Raw genomic sequence first — 13,138 nt, 5'->3', positions numbered from 1 at the left:
CTCACATGGAGCCACATGTGACAGGCAACACCAACAGCAGAGCACACTGTGCTGGGACTCAGCGAGCACGGGAGCTCCCACTGCAGGGCTGACAGCCAGGCACAATCAGCTGGGCCGACATAAGAAAGGGAACACACACATGCACACACACAGACACGCTTTGTGCACTCACACAACTTTGGTAGTCTCTAATTGTGAATGCATAATGAAGCTGCTGCAGCACAGACATAAGGAAATATATCTCTACTCAGTGATGCGTTTTACTATGTACCCTGGTGGAAAATGCCTTGTGGGTGCACGATGCATCACTCAGGCAAGTTTTTAAGTTTTGTGAGAAAGGTCACCACAGCTCTCTTGTTGACAAAAGGCTCATTGTTGAAGGGGAGGGGGGTGGGAGATGTCAAACCCAATCATACAGCTGCTTTGCTGTTACAGCTTGAGTCGCTCACATGAAGCTACAGATAAGATCACTTCTCTAGAAAATTGTTGTGCAACCTACTTTGCACTCTGAGCTGCAGCTCGACTCGCATTAAAAAACAGTACTGTAGTGGATGGTGTTTGGGAAATAAGTGTGGAAATATACTCGTGTTATCACATAAAATAGTGTGTTTACGTCCACTATTGCCGCAACTAATGCTGCAGTGATAGTAAGTAAATGCACTTTATTGCAAACATCATTTTATTTTTGCATAAACATTTTATCATTACACACAACCATGACACTTTTTCCATATCAACTGTAGAGCTTAAGCATGTAGAGCACACTCTAACGCTGCCTCAGAGATAACATATCACCCTCTGTGGCCACAGAGACACAGGAAGCTCTCTGGTGTCACCCCCTGAACTGCTAGTACTGCACAGACAAAAGGATGGCAGTTGACCTATCACTTAAGGTGTCACAGTTGCGAAATTTTACCGGTAGTCTTTATCTGTATCTTCAGTGGAGAAGGTGAGACTTTCATTTCTTCTTCTTTTTCCATGAACTGTGAGATTCCACTCTGTGCTCTTTTACAACTTTGTTTATTGCTATTTTGAAATACCACTGGGTACCCAAATATGAAATAATTTACTAGTTTATTTGGGGCTTACAGTTTTACTAAAAAATCAATTTCATAGAGATAAATAGCTAGATGATCAGTGAGTCAGCAGCAGTTCATGGAAAAAATAGCTGGGACCAGTGTAAGATCAGTTATTTTTGACCTGTAAATCATGCAGAGATACTCTGATAAAATCTAAGAATTTAAAAAGTTAGAGCTAGAAATGAGCAGAATAAGCCTTCTAATAATTAAAACCAAGTTTTAGGGGTTGTAGTAGAAAATCCTTTTGAACTTCTAGAGACTAAAATTCTGATGTGATTGCGTCAGACACAAATACCAATTATATGAGATGAGTAAACCTGAAGTAAAGAAGGAAAAAAAGATCACGTAGTAAGCTAAGAACACCACTGACGTTAAAAAAAAAACAACTCGTGATTCTGACAGTGTTGATGCTGCTGATGATGAAGGCAAGCATAGTGATTCACTCACTGTCCTCTAAAATAAAAACGCATGAGCTATATTTGCACTTGTGACCATGGTGACGAAAGGAAATGACATCAGAGGCTGTGTAAAAAAGGAGTCATGTTTACATTTGAAAGAGAGAGAAAGAAAGTTGGAGAATCAATCTATCTATCTATCTATCTATCTATCTATCTATCTATCTATCTATCTATCTATCTATCTATCTATCTATCTATCTATCTATCTATCTATCTATCTATCTATCTATCTATCTATCTATCTATCTATCTATCTATCAGTTTATCAAGGAAGTAACTCTAAGAAAAGAATAAACAATCTCCTGGCAGCATGTGGCTTCAATCCATCTTGCTTTACTACCTGACTGGAAGCAACAACACTCGCCCTGTGACTATCTGATACTTCCTCTTATACCCTGGAAAGCTGAGTGCGGTCTCCTAAAACACAGGCAAATCCTTGAGATAATAACCACAAGCAACAAGGAAGGAGAAACTGGGGCAGACTTCTACATGCCTGAAGCTTTTGTCAGAATTCACCAGCATTATTACTGCTGTATGTGCGCCATCGCTGGCACAGCTTGACTGAAGCCTGTGGCAGCAACCTGAGAGGCTGCCAGAATGTAGGTTAACTTAGGTTATGTAACCTGGAGTGTGAAGTGAAAGAGCAGCAATGTTTGTGCTCTGACTCTCTTCTGACAGGCAATATTCGCAGAATATGGGTGCATGACAATGGTGAGGAAAGCAGCTCAAAAAAACTGAACTGATACTGAGCAGCCACATACAAGTGGCTTTAAATCTGAAAAGTGTAAAGGAATGAGGTCAGGAGTCTGGGTCAGTTTGCACTGCGATGGCTGCATGGATACAGTGAGTAAATACAGGCAGTTGTGAAAGAATGGCTGAATATTAACAAACGTAGGAACAAAAACTCTGACTTTCTCTGCTGCACGGGTGTGAAAAGGATCATCCGCCTGACACATCTGAGGCACACAGCATGCGACACAGTCACACCATGCGTGGTAACAGCCTGCAAAAAGGAACAGGAAACTCCAACTGTATTTGCTCAAATGTATTTTTGTCCAGGCAATGATTGTGCTATAAATAGCCACATGAAGCCTCACATAGCACTTTGATGATGTGTTATGAGTAAGTTGTAGCAATCTCTCTGAGCGGATCCTTCAAGCTGCAAAATCTACCTTGAGTCAAATATCCAGATTCTAATTTTAGCAGCCAAGAACAGACATAATTTCTTTTACGTGCCATTTCTCTGCCCTATAATCTGTCCTGCTGCACTGTCTCTCTGTGTTTACTCTCCACGCAGGTCACACACACACATGCTGCACTACAGTGATCCCAGCCAAAGTGGGTCACTCTCTCGTAACACACTTCCACAGAGTGCTGAAGTCAGGATGAGCGGCCCTTCCTCTGACCAGAGGATTTGGACCAGCAGATATTTAGGCATTAGTGCAGCTATTATTTAACCCTTTCAAACTGCTGCACAGATCTGTATCAACACAAGGGGGTCAAAGCTTGAGTCCAGGAGTATTTTGGGCATGTCCATCTTTCCGTTCATCTGTCTGTCCATCTGTTTTGTCTGTCTCCCCTGAGCTTCATTTTCCTCCCAGTCAGGGACGCAGAGCACAGCCTATGATTATCTTTAAAAGCAGAGGCACTGGAATCTTAAATCCAGCCGCTTTACCTTCACTCAGCCACAAGGTTCATGGTGTAAGAAAAGCTCTGTTTGGATAGCCCATAACGAGTGTGTGCGTATACATGTTATAGGCTTTAATTTATGACAACATCTGCTTGTGAGGAGTGTGGCGTGAAAGCAAGAAAGAGGATTTTTCTTTGCGTTAAACGGGCAGAGGCTTTACATCCAAATCCATAATCCTGGCCATCTTCGGCTCTTCTGCACTGCAAACTGTTTCTTAAAGTGCCTGACTGGAACCATCACTCCTACCAATGTAACAGGAAATATATTAAAGGAAAACAACACAAACGCCAAAGGCTGTATCTCACGTTTAATGATGGTCTTATCACAATTTTACTACAGGTCTAAAGGTGGCTTACAAAGATGCGAAAGCCTTGTTTAAATAAAAGGATTAAATCCCCAAGGAAGTCTGAATACTATTGAAATACTATTATGTTTACTTTACTTTTACTTTAAGTAAGTTCTGTAGTTCTTTTATGTTTGTGTTTTCTATTCATTTATTTGCAAATGCATTGATCTGATATTTGCTAAAAAAAAAAAAAAAAAAAAAAAAAAAAAAAATACACCCTACATAGGAATAAACATAAACGTTGCCAAGGCACGTGTCCTAACTCGTTTGTAACAGTGGCTGAGTGCCTTCTGATAATAATCACCAGCTGGAGGTCTAAAGGTTATTTACCAGCACATCACCAGTGGGAACAGTACAGTGTGAACACAACAGACAGGAATCTGTGGGCAGCACTGAGTGAGAGGCGTCTCCCGCCTCTACGTGTGTCACCGTCTGCGTCAAGACAGACAGGGCAGCCACAGAGGACTGATGGTAAGCAAGAGGACTACCTGCCCGACACTTCCGGATTATTAAGCTAAACGATTGAGCTTTGGCTAATGACTCTATGGGACAAAATAGTGATACAGTATAAGAGAGTAATGATGGAAGCTGTTATACTACTAGCGAGTAAATATTAAGCTCTTGAAACGTTTACGTCGAGGCTAATAACATTGTTATGCTAGCGTCTTATATATTATTACTTTCTTCTGCGCGAGGTTTAGCCTGTGCTGAAATGTCAACGTACTATGGTAAGTGATACAAAAAGCTCAGCGTTAATGAAAACGAAAATGCTGTTGCTGTCTTATGAGGCGAAACTGCCGTGTACGTGATTTCCCAAGAAACATAGTTGAGGTCTCGAGGAGGGGGTGAAGTATCTTGTTGCCGTGTTTCGTGTCTTTGGGAGCTCCCAGCCAGTCCTCTCATGATCACACTGGTACTACTGTGTCGCTTCACTTAAACACAGGCGGACACACAATGCTCAGCTGGCTGGACGGCGGACAGGACACGTAACTTTGTGTCAATTTGCTCCTTCTTTGTTACTATGCTGTGTGTTAATTTGTGGTGAGTAACTAAAAAAAACTCTCTGTCAGTAAATACTTTAGCCTATAGAGTGACCTTAAATTGTTTCATGCTTTTTTCACTTCTCTTTATGCTTATAAAAACTGTGTGGCATATTTGTGTGAAATGTGGTAAGTTACAGTTATGCTGATTTTCTGCTTCATATTTCACACCTTAACACTTAACGGACAAGAGTAATGTTGAAGAAAACTTGTATGTGTTTGTGTGTATGTTTGTGTCCTGCTGCGCTTACGCTGACCGTGCCCGCAAGTGTTTGCCCTGTAGCGAGCAGTGGGGAACAGTGTTGTCATTGTGGCTGATATGATCGCTGTGTGTGTGTCTCCCTCCGCGAGGTGAAGAGGTCAGCTGCCTAATGACTGTTATTATGCCAAACAGGAAACGACTCCTACTCTCTTCCAGTGAAAACCCCGTGTAACATTCCTTAAGGCATTTAATGATTGTCTGAACGTTTTATTCTATCCTTGTATTGTTGTGGAAGTTTTTGTCCCATTAAAAGTCCTGCAACCTCTTCTTAATCACTTATGTGCGTTAACACAGTGTAGTACCTCCCTCTTACTGTTACACGCGCACGCGCACTCTCCGTTGCTGCTGCTGCTTTGAACCTTTAAATTATTGATGTGGTCTCAGCGGACACCTAGGCGAACTGCGAGGCTTTTCTGCTCTGTCAGATATTAAATGTAATAAATGTGATAGAACTGGAACAAGAGGGTGCTATAATAGCACTGCTCTGCAGTATTAATTAGACACAACTCTCACTCTGATTCTGGAAACCTTGAGCATGACTGTGCAGATGCTTTTCACCTGAGATAAATTCCTTTCCAGCTGTCTTTGTAGCAATGGTTCCTTTTGTGTAAACAGTGTAGGAGCTGAGCTAAGTCTCTTGTTTCATCTCGTATTTGCTGATGGATCCAGGAAGTTGCTCAGTCTGAGTGCACACACACACACACACACACACACACACACACACACACACACATACACACAGCCTCACTGGTCTAAGGTATTTGCTTACTGCAGACTATCTGAAGCCCCGTGTGGACCCTGGCTGACTGTGTATTAGTGTAGGGCAGTGACAGACTGTCAGTGCAGTGGTTTACATTCCTTTTCTCTGACAAGAAAAAGAAATGCTTCTGTTGTAACTGTGGGTGTGTGTGGTATGTTTTCGGTTGCTTGTGTTAAGTTCAGTCTAAATCCCAGTCCTGTTACCTATTGGATCACAATAGCATGCTCAGCGCAGATGTTTCTAACTGTTGGCAAAGAAGAATAAGAGCTATATGCCAGGCTTTACATTTTAATAGTTTTTTTTCATTGAAATGTCTTCATATAACAGGGCAAAATAGGAAACGTGCATATTCACTGACTGACTTCTACAATATTATTCTCACACGGATTTTTGGAGGTTTTTTTTTAATGTTTCTCAAGCAAAACCACATAAACATATGTAAACCTTTTTTTGAGAAAATTGTGCTTTGTGTTTTCAGAGCTTATACGGCTCAAACCGGTCGGTCAGTATTTAAAAATACTTAGCAGAACAAAATCGGTCATCTGCTGCAGCCCTCAAACAAGCAAGCAGTAAATGGGGCTTGTGCCTAACAGCTTTTATTTTCTGTTGCTACTCACTTTTTCTCAGTAGTTTAGGAAAGTCTTGCCAAAGTGTGCAACCCTCAGAGTTTGTATTTCCATGTTCACATCCAAAAATAGCATTCACTTGAACCATTACATCCCCCACCCCCACCCACCCCACCCGAGCTCTTAGCACACAACCACTGGACGGCCTGTTTCCACGAATTCTTCACAAAAAACTCGAGGAATCACTGGAATGTTAATTACTCAGCGGGGAAAAGAACAAGAAAAATAAATGTTGATTTTTTTTTATTATTTTTTTTAAATATATAACTCATCTTGTTGTTAGTCAACAAAAGATTTCTCTTGACTACGAAACATGACTTTGTAGGATAATCACTATCAAGACTGAATTCGCCTAAACAAACTTGTGGCCTGAAACTGGCTCGACCAGCTGACAGGCAGCTTTTGGCAGGAAGATCGTTCTTTCCCTTAGCTTTTGAAAAGTGCTGTTTACGTTCTCAGTTTCCATTACATGTGAGAACGCAGCGCTGTCTCAGTATCGCTCAGCTGTCTTGAATAGTTGTTCCAGTATTAAAGTGCTGATTTGCATAAGATCTACTGTAATTGTAAATGACTAAAATCCATTTCTTTTTCTTCTTGTGTGATTCAAACTAATGCCCCTGCTTCCTTTTTGTTTCTGCAGAATGCATATCACCCACTGCAGTGCAACAATGAGAGGCATCCTTAAGAGAAAGTTTGCAGAGGTTGATGACAATGCCTACTCATCCTCCTCCTCCTGCTCGTCTCCTCCATCCTCCCTCTCCTCTCCTGCCTCCTCAGAGTCAGACTCTGATGGAGAGCGCGGCTCTTCTGAAAATCAGGATTTCACACCTCGCAGCCCTGCTTCACCCACCAGTTTGCCCAGTAAGTCTTCAAACCAGCTGTCTTTTTTCCTTGTCTTTCAAATAATGCAAACGTCTTCCTTATCTGTCCACTTTCCCATCAGCTTTTTATAGGAGTGTCTCTTATCGCCCCGCAGCAGCACAGTTATGACTGACTGATATGAAAACGCTAACCTTAGGGCTGTTCTAGATAACACAGAGGCAGGATGGCTCGCCTCTGGACTGCCTGGCTGGTTGTGTAGAAGATCATTTGCCTGAGTGCTAGGAAGTTGTGGAATCAATTTGAATAGTAGGGTCACTTTAAACAAGCCATATCGAATGGCCTTTATTCAAATGTCACGAGGCTGCACACCCCATCTATCATCACTGGAAGTGCTTATAGTCACAAAATTTGATGCATCAAAGAACAGGATTGCCAGAGATGTTAATAAGCGGGCAATCAGGCTGACGCAATTATAGATCTGTAGATACAGGAGGATATCAAGCCACATCCAGGTGCCGCTAAACAAATACTTGAGCCTCAGAAGCGAAACAAGCTGCACTAACAGAACACACATTTCACACACATAAAGGAGAAGGGAACTGGCACACAGATGGACTGAGAGACAACAACAGCACACACACATTAGAGAGCGAGGCAAGAGGAGAAGTTGAATGTCCCAAAGGACAGAGATTCGTAATGAGGCACCGGCAGCCAGAGGAGAGACACAGAGAGGTCTGTGGGTGGCCGATGGTTCGCCACAGAGGAAATCGGGAGGTGAAAATAGGAAGAGCGAGCTGGAGGAGGGAAAAGACAGACACAGAGACACGCTTTGGGTCATGTTCAAATAAACAAAGGTTTGGGGGAAATGTTTTCAGAATATTTACAGTAATCTCTTGGACAGGACAAACACGGTGTCTGCTAGACTTGATGGATTCGGTGTGGAAGTTGCCTGGACAAACAGCAGCTGAGGCAAGCTTAATCAGCTGGCCTCCCTTGTTTACTGACTTTTGCAACTGGAGTTCAGCCTCAGTTATGTGTGAAGGTCAGGCAATTTGTTGAAGCCAAACTGTTACATCAAGCAGTAACCCGATGGATGGATTGAAAACTAAACTGCCAGTGTCTAATTATACTGTGATAAACACCCAAGTAGCAGCAGGCAGCAAAGACGTGAACTCGTCTCTCCCCCGCTCTGTTCTGTTGATCAGCCTGTTGTTGCAATCGACCCGTCTTGGTATTTCCTTTGTACATGTGTTCAACTGTTGACCCTGGCCTCTGTAGTGAAGCACCTGTAGTGTGTCCCCTAGTGGCCACGCTGAGACCTGCAAAGCCTGTGTCACAACTCAGCCCGTATTTATCAGGCATCAAGGAATCTTTTCCTGGAATTGTGCTTCATGTGAAGTTAGGAGAAAAGGGACTTGAACAGTACTTCAAAGCAGCACTTAACTTTGAGCAAGGCGGATTCTGTCTGTGAGAACGTGGCATTGCTCTTGAAAGAGCAAATTAAGAATTAAAGTGACCAAATAGATTTCTTTTTTCTGATGGTAATCATTTGGAAACATAAAAAATAGAGCCTGAGGATCTGTGTGTACACTTTGGTGACCAAGTTGAAAAGTCAAATGTTAAAGTTTTGCTTAATTTCTTTAAAGCACCCCTTTTATACACACATCAAACAGCACTTTATACAAAGATTCTTTTAGAGTAGCTTTGCATGATTCACATAATCAAAACCATCCGACACTGATTTAATCCACTGTCTGAAATAAGCCATTTTATCTCCCATTCCTTTTATTCTGATTGGATGCCCCTCACAGACATAAGGTTCAAACAATTGATGGACAATTATTTGTAACGTTTGTCATTTTTAATAATAAGGAAAGGAATAATAGGTGCGCTTGAAGTAACTTTACAGATGCATGTCTTTTATTATCATTATGGGGGTTAATTTCAGGGGAATGAGTCTATATTCAGAAGTACAGTCATTAAGGACCCTTTATTTAACAAAGTCCTTTTTTTTCTGTCACTGTTCAGCCTTAATGTTCTTCTTATTCTTTGGGAATACTTCATTTTGAAATCCATGTCTTAGTTATTTATGCTGAAGTAAACCTAAAATAAATTTCTATTTCCTGGCCTCTCCTGCTTTTGGGGAGGAGAAAATTACAAAAAATATCTTATTTGACAGAACTATAGGAGGTATTTTTAGCCATATAACACATACGTGTGCACTATTCATGGGTTAATGAAACTCCAATTTGCAAAAACTGGTTTTAAAAAAACAACCAGTTTATTTTAACAACGAACATTTTCCTGTTTGGGGAGTCCCAAAACTTCTGTATGTAGGAAATATTATTGCATCATAATTATTTTTGCCAGGATGGACTGATATATGATTTTGCTGACCAACATGCTTATGTTTTACAGTGTACTTATGGTGTCATTTACCAGATGCTTACTTTACACCACAACCAGGTACCGTAGTTCCTCAGTTTACGTGATGATTCTGCTGTTTGTTTTCTAAACACAACCAGCTCACTCCATCCTGAAGAGGCCTAAGCTTGCAAGCAGACCGTGCACCGTACGCTTTGACCAGGTGACAGTGTTCAGCTTCCCGCGGTGCCAGGGCTTTACCAGCGTGCCCAGCCGTGGAGGTGCCACCCTTGGCATGGTGCGGAAGCACAGCAGCCTTCAACAGTACACGATATCCGAGCATGCACTGGAACAACGGGACAGGCGCAGACAGAGACTCAGAGAGAAACGGAGGAAAGAGCGGTTAGAAGCTTTAAAACACAAAGTAGGTGCATTTCATTTCTAAACGTTTGCAGCGCCTGTCTGCATGACGCCTTTCTGACTTACTTCTGTTGTGCTCACTCCAGCTGATTACCAGTGGGGCCATTGACCAGCAGGAAGCAGACAGGCTTACTACAGATCAAATCCCAGATGAAGACACTGACAGCGACGTCAGTGATAGCGATCAGGAGGACAGAGGTTTCCTTCAGCCATTCTCCTCTAAACATCGCCAAGCCATCCTACAAGCAGCAGGGGTCAAGTTCATCGACAGGGAGGAGAAGAGGCAGCTTCATGCCTTGCGACTCTCTAGAGAGACCTGTGGATGTGACTGCCGAGGCTTCTGTGAGCCGGAGACCTGCGCGTGCAGTCTGGCGGGCATTAAGTGTCAGGTACATCTCCACATACACAGAATTTCTTCTCCAAACCTTCCCTCCATAAAGGGTAGTTTCAACATGTGTAATTCAGACTGATTTGAATGTAAATTGTAGTCTACCCTGAGTACGTATGCTTGTATATAGTCAGATGCTGAATGTTGGTTATTATTTCACCTACGTTTGTTTCTTAGTGACTCACTGATGCAGAGAATCCGTGAATCACTAAGCTGAGTCAGTAGGTTCTGTTTATGAGTAAATCACCATTTTCTTTCCTTGCTTTTGTCACATACAGGTGGACCACTCCAATTTCCCGTGTGGCTGCAGTAAGGACAGCTGTGGTAACATTCAGGGACGCTTCGAGTTTGATTCCCGCCGTGTGCAGACTCATTACATCCACACCGTCATGAGACTGGAATTAGAGCGGCGTTTGCAAGATGAAAAACAGAACCCTGAGGACCGGGCTGGACTTACAGAGGTGATTCAACAGCATGAAGAGGAGGAGGAGGTCTGTACAGAGCAGAATGCACAGGACAAGAGCTGTCCCTTTGGCTTTACCTCAGAGGAGGCTGGCCTTCCTGTCACCATGCCTGCCACCCCTTCATTCCATTTCATCCCAGAACGCTTGGTAGTGGAGGAGAACAGCTGCAGCAGCGATATGACTGAATCTTCTTGCTCCTCCTCTGACTGTGATGCAGGAGGAGGCTGCAGCGGGGGTCACAGTCTCCCTGATGTTGATGGAGGGTTGAGCCGTGCTCTTAGCCTCTGTGACTCGGACAGTAATAACTACTCCTCATACAGCCACCTGAGGCTTCAAAGAGACCCAGTGACACAGCACAGCAGCAGCAGCGGCTCTGCCACTCACAGCAGTACTACTGACAGTACGGGACCACACACAGTCGACACATTCGCAGACAATATAAGCAGAAACTCAGTGACAGATTATCTTGATGAAAATGCGAATCAACCCAGAGACGTCTTCAACGACGACTCTCTCGATGACTTGCCAAACACGCCCTCTCCCACTGTGGACTATTCCTTTAGCAGATACATGGACTTGAGTCTGTCCTCTGACTCCGACCTGGAGTTCTTTGACAGCGATTATCCCTGCGGACCACTGCACAGCTCTTTCAAAGGGCACAGACACCCAGACAGTTTTCGCCACCTCCAGCTGTTTAGCTCCGTCAGTTTGCCACAGTACGAGTCGAGCACCCAGCTCCTGGAGTCTCTGATCGGGTTAACTGAACAGAACACAGAGTAGATTTATTCAGTCACTGATACCCAACTTTTTTTTTCTTTTAAGCAGATTTAAGGAATTCTTGTGATACGATAAAAGAAAATGTGTGAGAGAATGTAATGTCCTGAGCACTGCTTTTATGTATTAGTAATAATTTTTTGACGTACAAAGACTAATGGATGATGACATATTTTTCGTAGCTGGATATTTTTCTATTGCTGAAAAAATATTTGCCTTGAGTATTTGAAGAAGTATTTGCCTAGAATCTATGTCTTTTTTAATTTCCTAAAACTATATAATAAAAATCTGATGTGTTATTTAATTTTTTTTGTCATCGTGCCCATACCCTAGAGGGTATGCAAGAAGAGAGAGGTGCCATGTGAATAGAAACACGTGTATACTGCTGGAAGGTGGCCAAGACAGGATAGAGCTAATCCACTGTGACTCATGACTCCAGCCTCTAGTATGTGAATATTTTTTCTTAATAACTGCCAGGGTCACTGTGGATTATCTGTTATGTGTTTAGCAGTATGGTCAGAGTGTGTCTGTGATGGAATAATAAAATATTTTTATTTATTTGATTGCAATTTTTTGTTTGGAGGTGCAATTTTGTATGAAAGTCTCTATTTTTGTGGTTGTTCCAGGTGCTCCCACTATTTACACTACAAACCAAAATCCAAAAATGTTATGCCGATTAAAATCTAAAGAAAAATAGAAAGCACCAATCTTCCAATTTCACAATGCCACGCTGTATTCATAATAGAACACAGAAAGCATATCAAATGCGAGAAACAAAGTGAGACATTTTATTAGTTAATGAAAATGCACGTCTCAAAAAAGTTAGGACGGGAGCAATGAAAGGTTAGAAATGTAAAAAAAAAAGTGGCACTAAGAAGAAATAGCTGGACCAACATTTTGAAACTATACACTATAAAAAGAACATCTTAGAGAAGCAGAACTTCTCAGAAGTAAATATGAGCATAGATTCACTAATCAATTTAAAACTGCGTCTACAAATTCTGGAATAATTTCAGCATAATGATCCTCAGTGTAAAATTGTGAAGACTGTGAACACAGTTTACCACAAATGCAGATTAATGTTGTGCAAAGAAGAAGCCATATGTGAACATGTTCCTGTCTTCTGTGAGTCAAAGCTCATTTAAAGTGGATTGAAGCAAAGTGGGAAGCTGTTCTGTGGTCACGGGAATCACAATTTAAATTCTTTTTTTCTTTTTCCATCAGCACCTAAAAAAACCTTCATCTCTCATGTTATTGGGGAGCAGCAGTATCTGTGGAAATGGCAGTTTGCACATCTGGAAAGGCTCCATCAATGACATAACGTATATAGAGGTTTTACAGAAACATATCGACATGACATCTTTTTCATGGAAAGTCTTGCATATTTCAGAAAGATGATGCTTAACTGCAATCAGCAGCTACTACAACAGCATGGCTTTGAAGTAGAAGAGTCCAGCCTTCCTGCAGGCCAGACCTTTCACTAGTTAAAGCATCATGGAACAAAAAAGTAGGAAAAATAAGACCCAGGAATGTTGAACAGCTAGAATCCTCTATCAGACGAGAATAGGACAACATTCCTCTTCTGAAAGTCCAACAGCTGGTCTCCTCAGTTCCCAGGTGTTTACTGGCTGCTGTTATAAATAGA

At 42.0% G+C, this 13,138-nt stretch overlaps 1 protein-coding gene across 3 annotated transcripts; it reads left to right on the top strand.

Annotated features, from left to right (window-relative positions):
- The first annotated feature begins 3,921 nt into the window (after positions 1-3,921).
- LOC147308924 (cysteine/serine-rich nuclear protein 1-like) lies at positions 3,922-12,026 on the top strand. Of its 3 annotated transcripts, none has more exons than XM_086272545.1 (5): positions 3,922-4,044; positions 6,902-7,122; positions 9,609-9,871; positions 9,954-10,256; positions 10,534-12,026. In XM_086272545.1, the coding sequence occupies exons 2-5, from the start codon at positions 6,903-6,905 to the stop codon at positions 11,497-11,499; spliced, it is 1,752 nt and encodes a 583-aa protein (XP_086128671.1). In that variant the 5' UTR covers positions 3,922-4,044; position 6,902; the 3' UTR covers positions 11,500-12,026. The 3 variants fall into 3 exon arrangements, with proteins under 3 accessions (XP_086128671.1, XP_086128673.1, XP_086128670.1); XM_086272547.1 differs by lacking the exon at positions 3,922-4,044 and adding an exon at positions 4,178-4,301; XM_086272544.1 differs by lacking the exon at positions 3,922-4,044 and adding an exon at positions 4,450-4,614.
- Positions 12,027-13,138: the final 1,112 nt, after the last annotated feature.

This window comes from Aulonocara sp. 'chitande type north' Nkhata Bay, linkage group LG18 (genome assembly GCF_057382095.1).
Source record: "Aulonocara sp. 'chitande type north' Nkhata Bay isolate Kocher_YH1m ecotype deep benthic linkage group LG18, A_spYH_male_GT1.1, whole genome shotgun sequence".
NCBI classification, from domain to species: domain Eukaryota; kingdom Metazoa; phylum Chordata; class Actinopteri; order Cichliformes; family Cichlidae; genus Aulonocara; species Aulonocara sp. 'chitande type north' Nkhata Bay.
Note: the sequence above shows the minus strand (reverse complement) of the source record. Positions and strands in the feature narration are given on the sequence as shown.